The sequence below is a fragment of the Bos javanicus genome, chromosome 23 (assembly GCF_032452875.1).
Source record: "Bos javanicus breed banteng chromosome 23, ARS-OSU_banteng_1.0, whole genome shotgun sequence".
NCBI classification, from domain to species: domain Eukaryota; kingdom Metazoa; phylum Chordata; class Mammalia; order Artiodactyla; family Bovidae; genus Bos; species Bos javanicus.
In genome coordinates, this window is record NC_083890.1 from 33,033,777 (window position 1) to 33,051,357 (window position 17,581).

At 40.9% G+C, this 17,581-nt stretch overlaps 1 protein-coding gene across 9 annotated transcripts in view; it reads left to right on the plus strand.

Moving 5' to 3' along the window:
- Positions 1 to 17,581, plus strand: part of LOC133236957 (cytidine monophosphate-N-acetylneuraminic acid hydroxylase) — a 294,937-nt gene that overhangs the window by 238,847 nt on the left and 38,509 nt on the right. For 6 of the 9 annotated variants that reach the window (XM_061399275.1, XM_061399276.1, XM_061399274.1 and 3 more), the window contains 3 exons: positions 10,009 to 10,107; positions 10,347 to 10,550; positions 14,405 to 14,496. In XM_061399275.1, the coding sequence (XP_061255259.1) occupies positions 10,100 to 10,107; positions 10,347 to 10,550; positions 14,405 to 14,496 (304 nt within the window). In that variant the 5' untranslated portion in view covers positions 10,009 to 10,099. The other 3 variants (XM_061399279.1, XM_061399280.1, XM_061399281.1) reach the window with 3 other exon arrangements.

Below are 17,581 nucleotides of genomic sequence, written 5' to 3' on the forward strand. Positions count from 1 at the left end.
CTACTGAAGCCCCTGAGCCTAGAGCTTGCGCTCTGCAACAGGAGAAGTCACCGCAGTGAGAAGCCCACACACCGCAACTAGAGAGCAGCCCCCGCTCGCTGCAGTGAAGGCCCAGCACAGCCAACAATAAATTTAAAACAGAAAAGGACTGAGCTTTTAGGAGCTACAATGTTTCATGACCAGGTACACAAAGGAAAGATGAGTCTACAATGGAAATATAAGAATGGTCAGAAATGTCGGATGAAAACTAATAAGCTGTGAGGTGTGTAGAAACTAGCACCGCAGAAAGTATGTCCGGCTGTAAACAGGAGGTGAGAGAGAACTAGCTGGACAGCATTCAAGGCTGAGCTGTAATTTTTTGTGGGAGGGAGTTGGAGAGTTTAAAAGTCAATTTAATGCTGTAGGGTTCCATTTATATATCATTTGTGAAATGATCACATTATAAGGGTAGAGGACAAATCAGAGATTGCCAGAGCAGAGGCGATAGTGGGGTATGACTGTAAAGGCCAGTCCTTGGGAGTTATATCCAGCAAGTTCCTTGGTCTTGATGGAAGAGTCAGATGTCTTGATTTTAGTGGTAGCTATGCAGTGAAAGAGAAGAGTGAAAAAGTTGGCTTAAAGCTCAGCATTCAGAAAATGAAGATCATGGCGTCTGGTTCCATCACTTATTGGAATAGATGGGGAAACAGTGTCAGACTTTATTTTTGGGGGCTCCAAAATCACTGCAGATGGTGACTGCAGCCATGAAATTAAAAGATGCTTACTCCTTGGAAGGAAAGTTATGACCAACTTAGATAGCATATTGAAAAGCAGAGACATTACTTTGCCAACAAAGGTCCATCTAGTCAAGGCTATGGTTTCTCCAGTGGTCATGTATGGATGTGAGAGTTGGACTGTGAAGACAGCTGAGCGCTGAAGAATTGATGCTTTTGAACTGTGGTGTTGGAGAAGACTCTTGAGAGTCCCTTGGACTCCAAGGAGATCAAACCAGTCCATCCTAAAGGAGATCAGCCCTGGGTGTTCTTTGGAAGGAATGATGCTAAAGCTGAAACTCCAGTACTTTGGCCACCTCATGTGAAGAGTTGACTCATTGGAAAAGACTCTGATGCTGGGAAGGATTGGGGGCAGGAGGAAAAGGGGACGACAGAGATGAGATGGCTGGATGGCATCACCGACTCAATGGATGTGAGTTTGAGTGAACTCTGGGAGTTGGTGATGGACAGGGAGGCCTGGCGTGCTGTGATTCCTGGGGTCGCAAAGAGTCGGACATGACTGAGCAACTGAACTGAACTGAATGCAAATGTATGTATGGAATAAAATTTTATGAAACTGTCTATGCACAGTAGACATGTGCACACTCATGTCTAAAGCTATATCAATAGCTTTATTGATACATGATTTAGGTACATGGGCCTTCCCTGGTGGCTCAGACAGTAAAGAATCTGCCTGCAATGCAGGAGACCCAGGTTCAATGGCTACCCTCTAGCCATTTCCACTGAGGGAAATACCCTCAGTATTCTTGACTAGAGAATTCCATGGACAGAGGAGCCTGCTGGGCTATAATCCATGGGGTTGCAAAGAGTCAGACATGACTGGGCAACTAGCACTTCACTTCAGTACCATGAAATTGGCCTGATATAATTATACTATCGGTGATCTTTAGTATACTGGTTGAGTTGACAGCTATTTTCCACAATCTAATTTTTGACTCTCCATCACTCCCCCAAAAGAATGCCCAGTTATCAGCCTCTTCCCATTTCCCATTCACATATGTACCCATCCTTGCTAACCATCAGTCTACATCATATCTCTATAGATATGCACATTCTGGACATTTAATGTAAATGGAATTATATGATATGTGGTTTTTGTATCTGGCTTTTTTCACTTAGCAAGATTTTTTAAGGTTTATTTCTAGTGTAGCAAGTATCACTCCTTCACTCCTTTTTTATTACCTAGTGGTACAGTTGATCCTTGAACAACATAGGTTTGAACTGCTCTAGTCTACTTATAGGCAGATTTTTAAAATAGTACAAACAGTACTAATGCTCCATGGTTGGTTGAATCTTTGACTGTGGACCTGTGGGTATGGAAGGTGGTCTGTAGTTATGTGCAGACTTTGAACTGCTCAGAGTGTCAGCACCTCTAACCCTCACATTGTTCAAGGGTCAACTGTATTCCACTGTGTAGACATGCATATTTTATTTATTCACTAATCAGTTGATGGAATTTGAGTTGTTTCATATTTTGGTTATTTCTGAACTTTCTGAACTGAACTTTATTATTCAGTTATTATTATTTAACTTTATTATTCATTATTCAGTTATTTCTGAACTGAACTTTCATGTACAAGTTTTTATGTGGACTTGTTTTCAATTCTTTGGGGTAGAGACCTATGGAAGTTGAACTGTTGGATCCTACAGACACTACATGTTTAACATGTTGACAATCTACAAAACTGTTTTCAAAAGTTTCACCCAGCAAAAGATGTTGCCTCCTGTTTTTCTGTATCTTCACCAACACTTATCACTGCCTGAAGTGAAGTGAAGTGAAGTTGCTCAGTTGTGTCCAACTCTTTGCAACCCCATGGACTATAGCCTACCAGGCTCCTCAGTCCACGGAATTTTCCAGGCAAGAGTACTGGAGTGGGTTGCCATTTCCTTCTCCAGGGGATCTTCCCAACCCAGGGATCTAACCCGGGTCTCCCACACTGCGGGCAGACGCTTTACCGTCTGAGCTACCAGGGAAGACCTATTACTGCCTATATTTATAATAGGCATCCTAATGGATGTGAAATGTTAAGTCATCATAGTTTTGATTTGCATGTGCCTCTTGACTAATGGCCTTCCCTATTGGCTCAGCAAGTAAAGAATTTGCCTGCAATGCAGGAGACCTGGGTTGAATCTCTGAGTTGGGAAGATCCCCTGGAGTAGGGCATGGCAACCCACTGCAGTATTCTTGCTTGGAGAATTCCCATGGATAGAGGAGCCTAGTAGGCTACAATCCATGGTGTCGCCAAGTCAGACAGGACTGAGTGACTAAGCGCGACTTGACTAATGGTGTGGAGCTTCTGTTCATGAATGCTACTGACCATTCATATATCTTCTTTGCAGAAATGTCTGTTCAAATCCTTTGTTGTTGCTGAGTTGCTAAGTCATGTCTGACTCTTTGCAACACTATGGACTGCAGCTTGCCAGGCTTCCCCATCCTTCTACTATCTCCTGGGATTTGTTCAAATTCAGATCCATTGAGTCAGTGATGCTATTTAACTATATCATCCTCTGCCACCATCTTCTCCTTTTGCCTTCAGTCTTTCCCAGCATCAGGATCTTTTCTAGTGAGTTGTCTCTTTGTATCAGGTGGCCAAAGCATTGGAACTTCAGCTTCAGAATCAGTCTTTCCAATGAATATTTAGGGTTGATTTCCTTTAGGATTGACTGGTTTGATCCCCTTGCAGTCCAAGAGACTCTCAAGCGTCTTCTCCATCTCCACAATTTCAGGACACCAATTCTTTGAGACTCAGCCTTCTTTATGGTTGAGTTCTCACATCCATACATGACTACTGGAAAAATCATAGCTTTGACTATATGGACCTTTGTTTGCAAAGTGATATGTCTGCTTTTTAATATGCTGTCTAGCTTTGTCATAGTTTTCCTTCCAAGGAGCAAGTGTTTTTTAATTTCATGGTGACAATCACCATCCACAGCGATTTTGAAACCCAAGAAAATAAAATCGGTCACTGCTTCCAATTTTTCTCCATCTATTTGCCATGAAATGATGGGACTGGATGCCATGGTCTTAGTTTTTTAATATTGAGTTTTAAGCCAGCCTTTTCACTCTCCTTTTTCACCTTTATCAAGAGGCTCTTTAGTTCCTCTTTGCTTTCTGTCATTAGAGTCCCTATGCTTTCTGCCATCATCTGCGTATATGATGTTAGTTCATATTTCTCCTGGCAAACTTGATTCCAACTTGTGATTCATCCAGCCCAGCATTTTGCATGATGTACTCTGCATATAAGTTAAAAAATCATGTTGACAATATACAGCCTTGTCATACTGCTTTCCCCATTTTGAACCAGTCAGCTGTTCCATGTCTAGTTCTAACTGTTGCATCTTGACCTGCATACAGGTTTTTCAGGAGACAGTAAGGTGGTCTGGTATTCCCATCTCTTTGAGAATTTTCCAGTTTGTTGTGATCCACATAGTCAAAGGCTTTAGCATAGTCAATGAAGCGGAAGGAGATGTTTTTCTGGAATTCCCTTGCTTTCTCTATGCTTCAACGAATGTTGGCAATCTGACCTCTGGTTCCTCTGCCTCTTCAAAACCTAGCTTGTTCATCTGGAAGTTCTTAGTTCACGTACTGGTGAAGCCTAGCTTGAAGGATTTTAAGCATTACCTTGGTAGCATGTGAAATGAGCACAACTGTATAGTAGTTTGAACATTCTTGGGCTTCCCTTGTGGCTCAGCTGGTAAAGAATCTGCCTCCAATGCAGGAGACCTGGGTTTGATCCCAAAGGCTACCCACTCTAGTATTCTGGCCTGGAGAATTCCGTGGACTGTATATTCCTGACTGAGTGACTTTCACTTTCACTTGAACATCCTTGGGCATTGCCTTTCTTTGGGATTGAAATGAAAACTGATTGTTTCCAGTCCTGTGACCACTGCTGAGTTTTCCAAATTTGCTGACATATTGAGTGCAGCACTTTAACAGCATCATCTTTTAGGATTTTAAATAGGTTAGCTGGAATTCTATCACCTCCATTAGCTTTGTTGGTAGTAATGCTTTCTAAGACCCACTTGACTTCACATTCCAGGAAGTCTGGCTCTAGGTGAGTGACCATACTGTCATGGTTATCTGGGTCATTAAGACCTTTTTTGTATAGTTCTGTGTATTCTTGCCACCTTTCCTTAATCTCCTCTGCTTCTATTAGGTCTTTACCATGTCTGTCCTTTATTGTGTCTATCTGTGCATGAAATGTTCCCTTGATATCTCCAGTTTTCTTGAAGAGATCGCTAGTCTGTCCCATTCTTTTTTTAAAATTAATTAATTTATTTTAATTGGATAGTCTGTCCCATTCTATTGTTTTCCTCTGTTACTTGGCATTGTTCACTTAAGAAGGCTTTCTTATCTCTCCTTGCTATTCTCTGGAACTCTGCATCAGTTGGGTATATGGACTCCTTTACCATTCCTAATTCCTTTGTTTTGTTATTGACTTTTAAGAGTTTTTAAAAAATAAACTCGTGATATCTGATCCTTATTACATACATAATTTGCAAACATCTTCTCCTGGTTTGTGTGTTGTCCCTTCACTTTCTTGGTGGTTCCATTATCTTTTGCCTTTGTTGATCCTGTCTCTGTAGAGCTTCTGTTTTATAATTCTCATACTTTCTTTCCATTATTTTATTGTTCTTTAATGTTTTTTGAGATGGATGCTTTTTAGCTTTTCTTTTTTAATGTTCACATCCAAGGCTATATGTTTATCTCTAAGTATTCCATTACCACATGGGTTACTCTAGCTTCCTGCCCTTGCTTATCTATAAGTCCCACTCCAACCATGAGAAAGCTGGCTCTCACCATTGTTATCCATGTATTTAATGGTGCAATTCTAGTGTATGTGTATAGAAGTGTCAGAATTGCTGATTCCCTTCCATCTAGTTCATAACTATGATCTCATTTCTCAGGACCTCTCCCAACCCTGATATGTCTTCCCTATGGAGTGGGGAACCCAAACTGCACAGCATATCTAGTTGTGGACCCTGAGTGGTTTTGAATAAAGGCAAGATCGTAAATTTTATCTTATTTTCAGTGTGCTTTCTGGTTAACACCCACTGTTTCTATGGCCTTTTGTAATGAAACATGCAATGTGGGGTCTTAAGGGAACGGTGTAAGCTGATGACTCTTTATCGAACAGCTTAGATTAGAATCCATTATTCTAAAATAACTGGAATAATTTTTCTCTAATATTTCTTCCTATTTGGCCTGATTTTGTCTACTCATACAGCCTCATGAGAATTTACTGTCTCTCAATTTCTCATTTTGACTTCTGGAACAGCTTGAAGGCCATTTGCAATCTTGACTATTTCATGTTATTGGTCACAAATATTTATGAAGTACCTAGCAGAAAATGCAATGGTAAAAGATTTCTGTATGAAGCTTGCAGTCTGACATTCTTCTGCTAGGTCCTTGGTTCCCAAAGCATTTTGAGTATGAGACTTCCTTTTTTTTAGATCATGCCATGCAGCATGTGGGATCTTAGTTCCCTGACTAGGGATCAAACTTGGGACCCTGGCAGTGAGAATGCTGAGTTCTAACTACTGGACCACCAGGGAATTACTCCAAGTTACTTTTTAAAACTTATGTGAGCCAGTAATTTGATCTTTTCTTTAATCTGTGACTTTTGGAAGCATTCTCACACTCTTTGTCCAAATGGAGGACATAGTGCCTTCTTGGGAGTGTATTCCTTCATTCATGAGGTATTTACTACCATGTGACAGACATTTTATAGCTCAGCATTCATGCAGTTTACATCCCTGTGAACAGAATATTGAACATCTTCCCACGGAAAACAAAGCTCAGGGCTTTCCTGGTGACTCAGCAGTGGAGAATCTGCCTGCCAGTACAGGAGACATGGGTTTGATCCCCCATCCAGGAAGATTCCACATGCCATGGAGCAGCTAAGCTGGTTTTTCTCAACTATTGAGCCTGTTCTCTGGAGCCTAGGAGCTGCAGCTACTGTGCCCTGATACTGCAGCTACTGAAGCTCTCTCTCTAGAGTCCGTGGTCCGCAAAGAGAAGCCCCCACAATGAGAAGCCCTTCCACTACAAGAGAGCAGCCTGTGCTTGCCACAACTACAGAAGAATCCCACGCAGCAATGAAAACTCAGCACAGCCAAAAATAAATAAATAAAATTATAAAAAATATGAATCTAATTTAAAAATTATGGTAACAAAGTCATTTATAGATTGACAGTTCTGAATGAGTTGCCTTTTCTTCCTCTAGCTCTTTTTCTCAGAGCTTAACCTTCTGGAAGATTCTTGGCTTTATAGATGAATATAATCAAGATGAATATCATTAAAATAATATTTAAGAAGTCAACACCAAAGCTAAAATTTCATGAGAAAGAAAATATCAAAATTTTAAAAGCAGGATGCCACACCACCAAGTTTGAAGCAAAAGGAAAAAAATGTGTGTCCCTATATAAATGTTTTTATGTGTGTTTAGTGATTATTTTTCACACACGTTGAAGTGTTTGAAAAAAATATTGAAATGTTGAAAAGTAGGTGTACTACAATGCCCATCATCTTCTTAATTTAAATATTTTATTTATACCCAAAGCAGAATTTACTATAATTTTACTTTCCTGACTTTAATGGAATCCAACTCATTAATAATAGCTTTAAAAATCAACTTTTGGGGAAAACTAACCATTAAAGGAGAAGGCAATGGCACCCCACTCCAGCACTCTTGCCTGGAAAATCCCATGGATGGAGGAGCCTGGTGGGCTGCAGTGCATGGGGTTGCTAAGAGTCAGACACGACTGAGTGACTTCACTTTCACTTTTCACTTTCATGCATTGGAGAAGGAAATGGCAATCCACTCCAGTATTCTTGCCTGGAGAATCCCAGGGACGTGCGACCCTGGTGGGCTGCCGTCTATGGGGTCGCACAGAGTCGGACACGACTGAAGCGACTTAGCAGCAGCAGCAGCAGCAGCAACCATTAAAAAAAATACATAAAAGGGAACTTCCCTGGTGGTCCAGTGGTTAAGAATCTGCCTTGCAATGCAGGGAGCACAGGTTTGATCCCTGCTCAGGGAACTAAGGTCCCCCATGCTGCAGAGCAACTAAGCCTGAGTGCCACAACTACTTAGCTTGCTCGCTGCAACTACTGAGCCCGCTCGCTGCAACTAGAGTGTCAGTGCACCACAGCAAAGGGTCCTGCATGATGCAATGAAGATCCTGCCTGCTGCAACTTAGACCAGATGCAGCCAAATACAAAATAAATAAATATTTTTTAAAAAGGAACCAAAGGGAGGTAGAGTCTTTAAAAAAAAAAAAAAAGGAAGAAATATAAAACCATGTATGTAGGAGTGCACATGTTAAAATTTTGCTTTAGATTCCAGTAGATATTCTCAAGGAATTAATAAAGGTGTAGTTAGTTCAACTTGTCTTACACAGTTGATGAAACCCTTAGAATCTAGCAGAGAACTTTGGCTAATTGGTTCATTCAATCAAGTAAAACAAAATATTTAGAAAGAGTTTCTTTTTACATGTTTGGATTGATTATTCCAGAAATTGCCTCAGGATTTGCTTTGACTTGTGTCGGATATTTGCACTCAGAAGAATAAAGATAAAAGAGCTTCATGGGGCTTATCATGGATTCCTTTCTATCAAATACATTTAAAACATATATTTGGAAACATTTCAAGTCTACTATGAACAGAATTACCAGGAATTTGGGACAGAAGTGACAATGAGAATCCATTTTGAAGAAACGGGTAATTCTCAGTTAGAATTCTGCCTTATTAGCTGAAAATTAGAAGTAACTTCTCTGTTATTTCTTGTTATGGTATTTTTATAATATTATTTAATTTCCTCTTTAAGAAATCTGCAGATTTTGCTTCCAGAAATGAAAGTGCCAAAAATGTACATGAAAATCAAATCAATTTTAATTTAAGATATGAAAAGAATTTTGACCACTTTTGGTTTGGGGTGGAATATAGAATTAAACATGCATCCAGATTTCATACCATGGATATGCTAAGTTATTTTGAAGTCCCTCTTCACAAAAATTATATTCCACTATGATTCAGAGTTGCATCATAAAGAGAGTTTGTTTAAAGACTGGAGTTTGAGAAATGTAACATTTGTAGTTTCCCTGAATAAATATGAAAGATTAAATGCTTCATTTTCTGCTGGAGCTTTTTATAAATGACTCAGATTAGGTGCAGTTGGTTCAGTCTTCAGCTAGCTGTTAAAGATAGGCAGTCTGCTAAGTGGTGGGGAGAGAAAAGTAGAGAGAGTGATTTTAAAAGCATCTATGTACAAGTAAGTAGGATGGTACACAGGTACCAGGATATAATGTTCTACAGTAAATACACGTTAAGAAGTGCTAGACTTACAGTGCTAGGCTTATCATAGTGATCATTTAAAATGTATGGAAATATCAATCAGTATATTGTGTACCAGGAACTAACATAACTGTTGGAGGTCAATTATACTTTAAAGATAAACTCATAGAAAAAGAGATCAGATTGGTGGTTATCAGAGGCAGGGTGTGGAGGGAAGGGGAACTGAACAAAAGTTAGCAGAAGGTACAAACTTCCAACTGTAAGATAAGTTCTGGGAATGTAATGTACAATCGGATAAACATAACTAATACTGTGCATGTGCATGCTAAGTTACTTCAGTCATGTCCGACTCTTTGTGACCCTATGGACTATAGCCCGTCAGGCTCTTCCATCCACGGGGATTCTCCAGGCAAGAATACTGGGGTTGCCATGCCCTCCTCGGGGGATCTTCCCGACCCAGGAATAGAACCTGTGTCTCTTATGTCTCCTGCATTGGCAGGTGGGTTCTTTACCACTAGCGCCACCTGGGAAGCCCCATAACTAACACTACTGTATATTATATATGAAAGTTGTTGAGTAAGTCCTAAGAGTTCTCATCACATCTTTAATTTTGTATCTATACAAGATGATGGCTATGCCCTAAAAGAAAGAATAAATTTCATGTTTTCTAGAAAGTAAAAAAAGAAAGAAACGTTAGATTTGACCTGGGGGTGGGTGGGGGGCTTGGAAGGGTTAACCAAGGAGCAGTGATTGAGTTACTTTTGAACCTAAAGAGTGACTCTCGGTGGGCAAAGAGAGGAGGTCCTGATGTGAAAGCTTGAAGGTGAGGAGCAGTTATTGAAGCTAAACATAGAGGGCTTCTGAAAGAAACTTATTTCAGGAGGAGACATCACCAACGGAAATACTGAGCTGAGTGTACATCCTCTTTCTCCACGCAGACTTCTGCCTTGGGGGGAGTGAATGAGCCACAGAAGCTGAAGTGACAGCTGCCATTCTTCTGAAATACCCAGGGAGAGGCAACGACAGACTATGGGCAGGCAAGTGAGGGAGGCATTACTTTGCTGGGAAGGTGGGGTCAACCCTCGACAAGTAGGATGGGCATTTAAAGGAGGGAAGAAAGTTCACCGTCAGCTGCCGCTCAGCCCAGGTACTTGGAAGGCTGGCCTTACATAGTATCTTAAGAAAAAAAAGAGGTTTTGACTGCCATTGCCAAATTGTTCTCTCTTAAAACCTAACAATGTCTCTGTTTCCTCTCAAAATGTTTGCCTTTTCACAGCATCGAACAAACAGCTGAGCTCCTCTTGTGTCTCTCCCCTGCTGAAGTCGCCAATCTCAAGGAAGGAATCAATTTTGTTCGAAATAAGAGCACTGGCAAAGATTACATCTTGTATAAGAGTAAGAGCCTCCTGCGAGCATGCAAGAATATGTGCAAGCACCAAGGAGGCCTGTTCATAAAAGATATCGAGGATTTAGATGGAAGGTACCGTGAGTCATTCTGCTTTTTCTCTGGTGACCCTTCTTTTTTATTTATTTATTTTATTTTATTTTTTTACTTTACAATATTGTATTGGTTTTGCCATACATCAAAATGGCCACAGGGGTACACGTGTTCCCCATCCTGAAGCCCCCTCCCACCTCCCTCCCCAGACCATCCCTCTGGGTCCATCCCAGTGCACCATCCCCAAGCTTCCTGTATCCTGCATCGAACCTGGACTGGTGATTCATTTCTTATATGATATTATACATGTTTTAATGCCATTCTCCCAAATCATCCCCCTCCCCCACTGACCCTTCTTATAATTAGATTTGGCCAGAAGTGTGGAAATCAAGTGAAACAACTAACAAATTATTTCTTCTAGCAAATTTGTAACTTGCTTGTGCACATTTAGGGTATTTCTCTGATCTCAAGACATTCTGACCTTGACTTAATTTCCCATTCTCTCTCAAGAACTCTAATTGCAAATGGATTCCTAGCTTGATAAACAGTGACATTTCTAAGGTACGTGGGTCTGTGTATGTGAGTGAAGGGTTGGGTGTGCGTGATAGCTTTTATGTTCCAAGACTCAAGCCTCTTTGGAGTTTCCTTTCCTGCTCTCCCAGAAGTATGAGTGGAGCAGGCCCTAGTCCAAACTCTGCTGGGGAGCAGATAGACTTTCCCTGACCACCTTGCAGTAATTAAAAACCCCACATGGCAGAGCCCCAACTGTACCTGCTCTGAACAGAGGCGCTTCTGATCATTTCTTGGAAAACTGGTGCTGCTACCCCTCCTCCCCTATCCGTTGATTAAGACTACATGTAGATGACCTCCCTCCCCAGTTCTGGGACAATACCAGGGCAGGATTGCTGTGGATTTTTGTTTTGCTTTGTCTTGTTTTCAGTGACAGCCGAAGAGATAGCAGCATACTCTGGCAGAGACAGGGAAGGTAGTGGAGAGGGGATGCTCTGTCAGCCTGATGCTCAACACTGGCAATGAATGAGTGGCTGACCCCACTTTTCCAAGCTTCTTTTCAGCCTTACTTGACCTGGGTGCTTTTTAGCCACTCTCACATCAGACTTGTCTTCTACTGTTGTTGATTTGATTTCTCAGGTCATCTGTGGGCGGTTTCATGCAGGTGGATTCAGAGGAGCTGGGTAGTTGTCTAAGAGCTCCCTGCTAGAATTGTAAAGATGACCATTACCCAAGTCTAGAATATTCTTACACCTGCATACAGATTTGCTTCACTACATTCTTAGTTTCAGGACAGAAACAGTGTTGACACCTGTCTCCTGTTTGGCTCCTCTGATGGGATTGCTAGATTAGGCAAACAGAAGGCAAACAGAAATCTACATTTCAGGTAAACAATGAATATATTTTCAGCATAGATAGGTTCCAAGTATTGTATGGGATATACTTTGAGCAGCAACTCTACTCTCGGAGACCCTCATGGTTATTTGCTGACAGCCCTGCTTTGAGTCCCTTCCATCTTCTCAGTGGATTTAACCCAGGGAAACCTCAGCCATGGCTTTTTCTGTCACTAGTGAGCTTCTGTGGGCACTCTGGGACCTTGAGGTCTTCTGACTGTTGCGGTTGGGGACTTTGCTTTTCCTCTGTCCTCAATGGGCTTTCACCCTGGAGCTCACGTAGCCAGCCATTGGAGGGAGTGTAGCTTTGTAATTAGCAGCTTGATCTTTCATCACAATCTGCCCTCTTCAGAAACCTGGCCTTACCACTTATCAGCCCCGTGAACATGGACAAGTTTCTTAGCCTTTCTGGACCTTGGTCTTCTCCTTTATAGAGTGAAAATGAGTGTTACCTGTTCTGTCTGGCTGCTCAGAGGATTAAGTGATTTCCAACACAAAAAACACTTAAAACAATATCTGTCATATGATAGGCACTCAATACACGTCAATTACCTTTACGATTATTACTCTGTCTTGAGCTTCTGGTATAGCTTAGGAATGAGATTATTTATAGCAATTCAGCTTGTTCTTGAATCTGGCTTGATTATCCTAACAGAGTGATCACTTTGCCCCAGACTGGCCTTTCTCTCCTCCATGCAAAGCCTTTGGGGTGGTTGATCCTCGTTTCACCCTACTGTTGTCAGGCTAACCTGGAGCTGGCACTGTCAACTCCATCCTCAGAGTAACTCACACCCTGTAGTCCCGCATCCATTGCTCCAAATTTGATTGCTTCTCCCCGGGTGCTCTGTGCAGCAATCTGCCTGAGGAATCTCTCTACAAGGAGACACTTAAGAGTAATGAGCTACCTCCTCTACCCTCCCTACCTCAGCCATTTTTCTTCTTCACACATAACCAAGATCAGCCACTCTCATAAGTTGTGGTTCTCATTTTTCAAATTTAATAGCTTTTCACAACCTCTTAGTGCCTGGAGCTGTCACCTTCCTGCTGTCTGCCTGCTGCCCATGACAATTAAGACCCTGCCATGCTTCCCATTTATTGACCTGCATGCTGAATAGTTGGATTTGGAATGTCCTCAAATTTTGAAAGGTTGTTGGCTACTCACTGATGAAAGAGTAGATGTTACAGAATAATCCTCCTTAAATTGAAGCGTGGAATACATTTTTTTGCCTTGTTACTAGAAAAGGGCATGAAAAATTCTTGATATAATGAAGCTTGGGAAAATTCGTGTAATTTACCGATATAGAAGTTAAAATAGACACTGTTAGTTTAAGAAATCTGATGTTTCTGATTTGAGACATTTGTGGGTTTTTTCTTTTTAAATCTTTAACTGCTACAAAAACACCACCAAGGTAGAGAGGAAATGGAACGTTTATACCTCATTTTCTATCACCATAACCCCTTCACAGTTTGATAAGAAATGGAAAAGAAATCACTAAGCCTCCTACTTTGCTGCAATCTAGCTGTCATTCTGAAACAGGGTTGCCAGAATTAGCAAATAAAAATGCAGAACACTCAATTACATTGCAGATAAATGAGGAATTTCCAGTGTATGTCAAATATTGTGTGAGACATATTTTTAAATTGTTATTTATCTGAAATTCATATTTAACTGGGCATCCTGTATTTTGGCAACCATGCTCTGAAATCTTAAACTAATTCGAGTTGAACTTAGGTTCAGTACACTATAATAGGGACCAAGGTTTGTAGAGTGATCATAAATCGCAGATTTGTCTTTATCACTACATTCTATCCTCATATTGGCCTCAGTTGGCTTTAAACCAACTTAGCTTTTTTATGAGAGCTATCCCTAAAGGTGACTTTATTCTGATGGCTCTGTTGATCTCTAACATGTATTATTTTGTGATGTGCCATTTATCTTCACTGTTTTTTAAATAATTTTTAAAATAATTGATTCGTTACCATTTTTAAATGCTGGGTCTCAGTTGCTGAGCAGCTTTCTCTCGTTGCGGGGAGTAGGGCTACTCTCTTGTTGCGCAGGCTTCTCATTGTGATGGCTTCTCTTGTCGTGGAACACAGGCTCTCGAGCGTTTGGACTTCAGTAGTTGCTGCACATGGGCTCAGTATTTGCGGCTCCTGGGCTCTAGAGCACAGGTTCAACAGTTGCGGTACACAGGCTTAGCTGCTCCTCAGCATGTGGAATCTTCCCAGATCTGGGATCGAACTTGTGTCTCCTGCATTGGCAGACGGATTCTTTAACACTGAACCACCAGGGAAGCCGTTATCTTCACTTTTAAAATTACCTACTGATGATCAGTCTATATTTCCTTGGATATTTGAGCTTTAGCTATTAATAGTTTTCCTCTCATGAATTTTGTGTTCAACCAACTATAGTTGTTTATAATGCATGTAAGCCCAATAAGGTTAATTTTTATTTACATCATTTCATAAACCTAAGGACAATTTTTCATCCAGGTCTGTTAGATGCACAAAACACAACTGGAAGTTGGATGTGAGCACCATGAAGTATATCAACCCTCCAGGCAGCTTCTGCCAAGATGAACTAGGTAAATACCTTCCATATTGATCAATGTTTTCTGCTGTCACTGTTATGGGGGACCTTCTTGTCAACTTGTTTCCAATTTCACTTGAAGCTTTGGTTACATTCTGATTTTAACCTGTGGACATTAAGTCTTTTAAAAATAGCTAACACTGAAAATTCTAACCAGAATTTCTTCAGAAGGTCCCTTCGTTCATTCATTCATTTGTTCAGTAAGCATTTGATGAGATCATGCCAGGTGTAAACCGTTGTCCTGGGTATTAAGAGAATCAAAGATGGATAAGAAAGAGTCATCTTTTGTCTGCATGACTGGACTCCCTGCTTCTGTGCTTACTTCCTGCAGTTCATTCTGCTTATAGCACCCAGATTGGTATATATTTCTAATTTAATGTTTATCTTATATTGGAGTAGAGTTGATTTACAATGTTGTGTTAGTTTCAGGTATGCTGTGCTATGTTGTGCTTAGTTGCTCAAACGTGTCCAACTCTTTGTGATGCCATGGACTGTAGCCTGCCAGGCTTCTCTGTCCATGGAATTCTTTATACGAGAATACTGGAGTGGTTTGCATGCCCTCCTCCAGGGGATCTTCCCAGCTCAGAGATCAAACCCAGGTCTTCTTCACTGCAGGTGGATTCTTTACTGTCTGAGCCACCAGGGAAGCCCTTCAGGTATACAAGGCTGATATTTTAAAAATCAAAATTAATTCATGTCATTCCCCTGCTTAAAACTCTCCACTGGGTTTCCTAACACACTGAAAAATATGCATCCCTTTGACCTGGCAATTCCACATCCAAGGCTGTTTCCTAAGGTCTTGATAATCCTTGATATGTCAAAAGATATAGGTATGAAAATGTTCATTCATAGCAATACTGTCTAAACAGAAAGATTTAAAACAATCAAAACATTAAAAATAATTCCACTGTGTCTTAAAAGCGATACTATTGAAGGAATTAAATAATTAGAGATTTTTGATAGATAAAGCAAAAAAGCAGATTATAAATGTTACATATAGTAAGACACAATTATGAGAAATGTATATGCATAAGCAGTGTGGATGAGGGCAGTCTTAACACTGGTTATCTGTGAAGGGAGCTAAATGGAGGGCTTCCTGCCTGGACCTCCAGACTGGAAACTGTGTTTACACCAGCTCAACATCTTTTTCAGGCTCAAATTATTGTACATGGGATAGGATACTAGGGCCACTGTTGTCCAGATGTCTTGGTGAGACCAACTCCTAATCATTTTTTAAAGAAGGGTGTGGCCTGCCAAGGCATTCTCCCAGTTCCCAGAGCAGAGGTGTCACTGAGGTGCATGTCCTTTCCCAATCACCCCCAAAGAGATGTGACAGCAGGTTATTCTGGGGTAAGTTGCTAATTCCTTTGACGGCAAGTGCATCCTTCCCCATCCCTCGAAAGGATGCCTGGACCTCTAGCTTCTTTTGCCAGTAAGCTCCATTCCATGTCTGTTGAGCTAGCTTAGGAAACCTGCAGACTGCTTGTTAACAGAAGCTAGTAACAGGCACTATACAAATACTCTTAAATTCATTTGGCAGAAAACAGGTTAGAAGCAAAGGTTGAAACTATTAAACTGTGTAAGTTAGAGGACAATAGACTATCAACTTAATGAGTATATAACCCAGAAATTTATAGCTGCTTAAGGGCTTTTACAAAACCTCTAAGTCTTTTGGAATAGACAGCTAGTGGGAAGCTACTCTTTAGCACAGGGAGCTCAGCTTGGTGCTCTGCGATGACCTAGAAAGGTGGATTGGAGGTGGGGTGGGAAGGAGGTCCAAGAGGGAGGGGAGATGTATATATATAGCAACAGATATGTATATGTATATATATATATATATCCCTCTAGCTGATTTACTTCATTGTACAGCAGAAACTAGAATGACATTGTAAAGCAATTATACTCCAATTAAAAAAAAAAAGACTTTTTTTTTTATGTACGTCTTAAATAATCCACATATTTCCCCTGTGACTTGGACCTTTGGAGCAAGAGGAAGGGATTTCCCACTCAGCAGAAAGTTGATCAAATGGAAGGTAGATCGAAGGTGGAAACTGATGTAGAGGGTTTCTGGCCAGAGGTGACAGCAGGCCAGTGGAGGGCAGGTGGTAACAAGACACACTGAAGTTTTCAGCTTTTGTCCCAGTGAGGAAATGCAGAGAGAGTGGAAAATTTTAACTGAGTCCACTTTTCATCCAGTGCTACCAATGCTGTAGTGATTCCCTACCACAAAAAATTGTTATTTATAATAATCATAAAACTGAATAATCTCAGTTCACATGAGACCAAGCCGTCCTTCTCTTTCACGGGATATGATCATCATTAAAAAGGTAGAAGTCAGGAAAGTAGAAGGAAGAAGATGCTCACCTAAACTCCCATCACCTCAAGACAACCTCTGTTTAGGTATCTTTTCTTCCAGTTGTCACCAAGTTCCCCTTCCTCTCTCTCCCCAGCCTTCTCCTCCTTCTTTTAATTGAGATATAATTCATGTACTATAAAATTCACCCTTTTAGAGTATGCAGCTCAATGGTTTTTAATATTTTCATATATTGAGCCATTACCACCACTCTCTAATTCCAGAACATTCTCATCATCCCCAAAAGAAACCTTATAACTATTAGCAGTCACTCCCATTCCCCTCTTCCTTCAGCCCCTGGCAATCAATAATCTATTTTATGCCTCTGTGGTTTTTTCTGTATTGAATCAAGCTGGCATAAACCCCACTTAGCCATGGCTACAATTCTTTTTTATATTGCTAAACTGTATTTGCTAATATTTGGTTAAGGATTTTTATGTCTATGTTTGTAAGGACTCCCACCCAGATGACTCAATGGTAAATAATCTGCCTGCCGATGCAGGAGACACGTGTTTGATCCCTGGGTGAGAAAGACCACCTGGAGTAGGAAATGGCAACCTATTCCCGTATTCTTTCCTAGGCAGGAAAGAGGAGCCCGGCGGGCTGCAGTCCGTGGGGTCACAAAGAGTCAGACATGGCTGAGCAGCTAAACAACAACAACAAAATTTGTCAGGAACATTGGTCTGTAGTTTTCCTATTTTGAGATGTCTTTGTCTGGTCCTGGGAT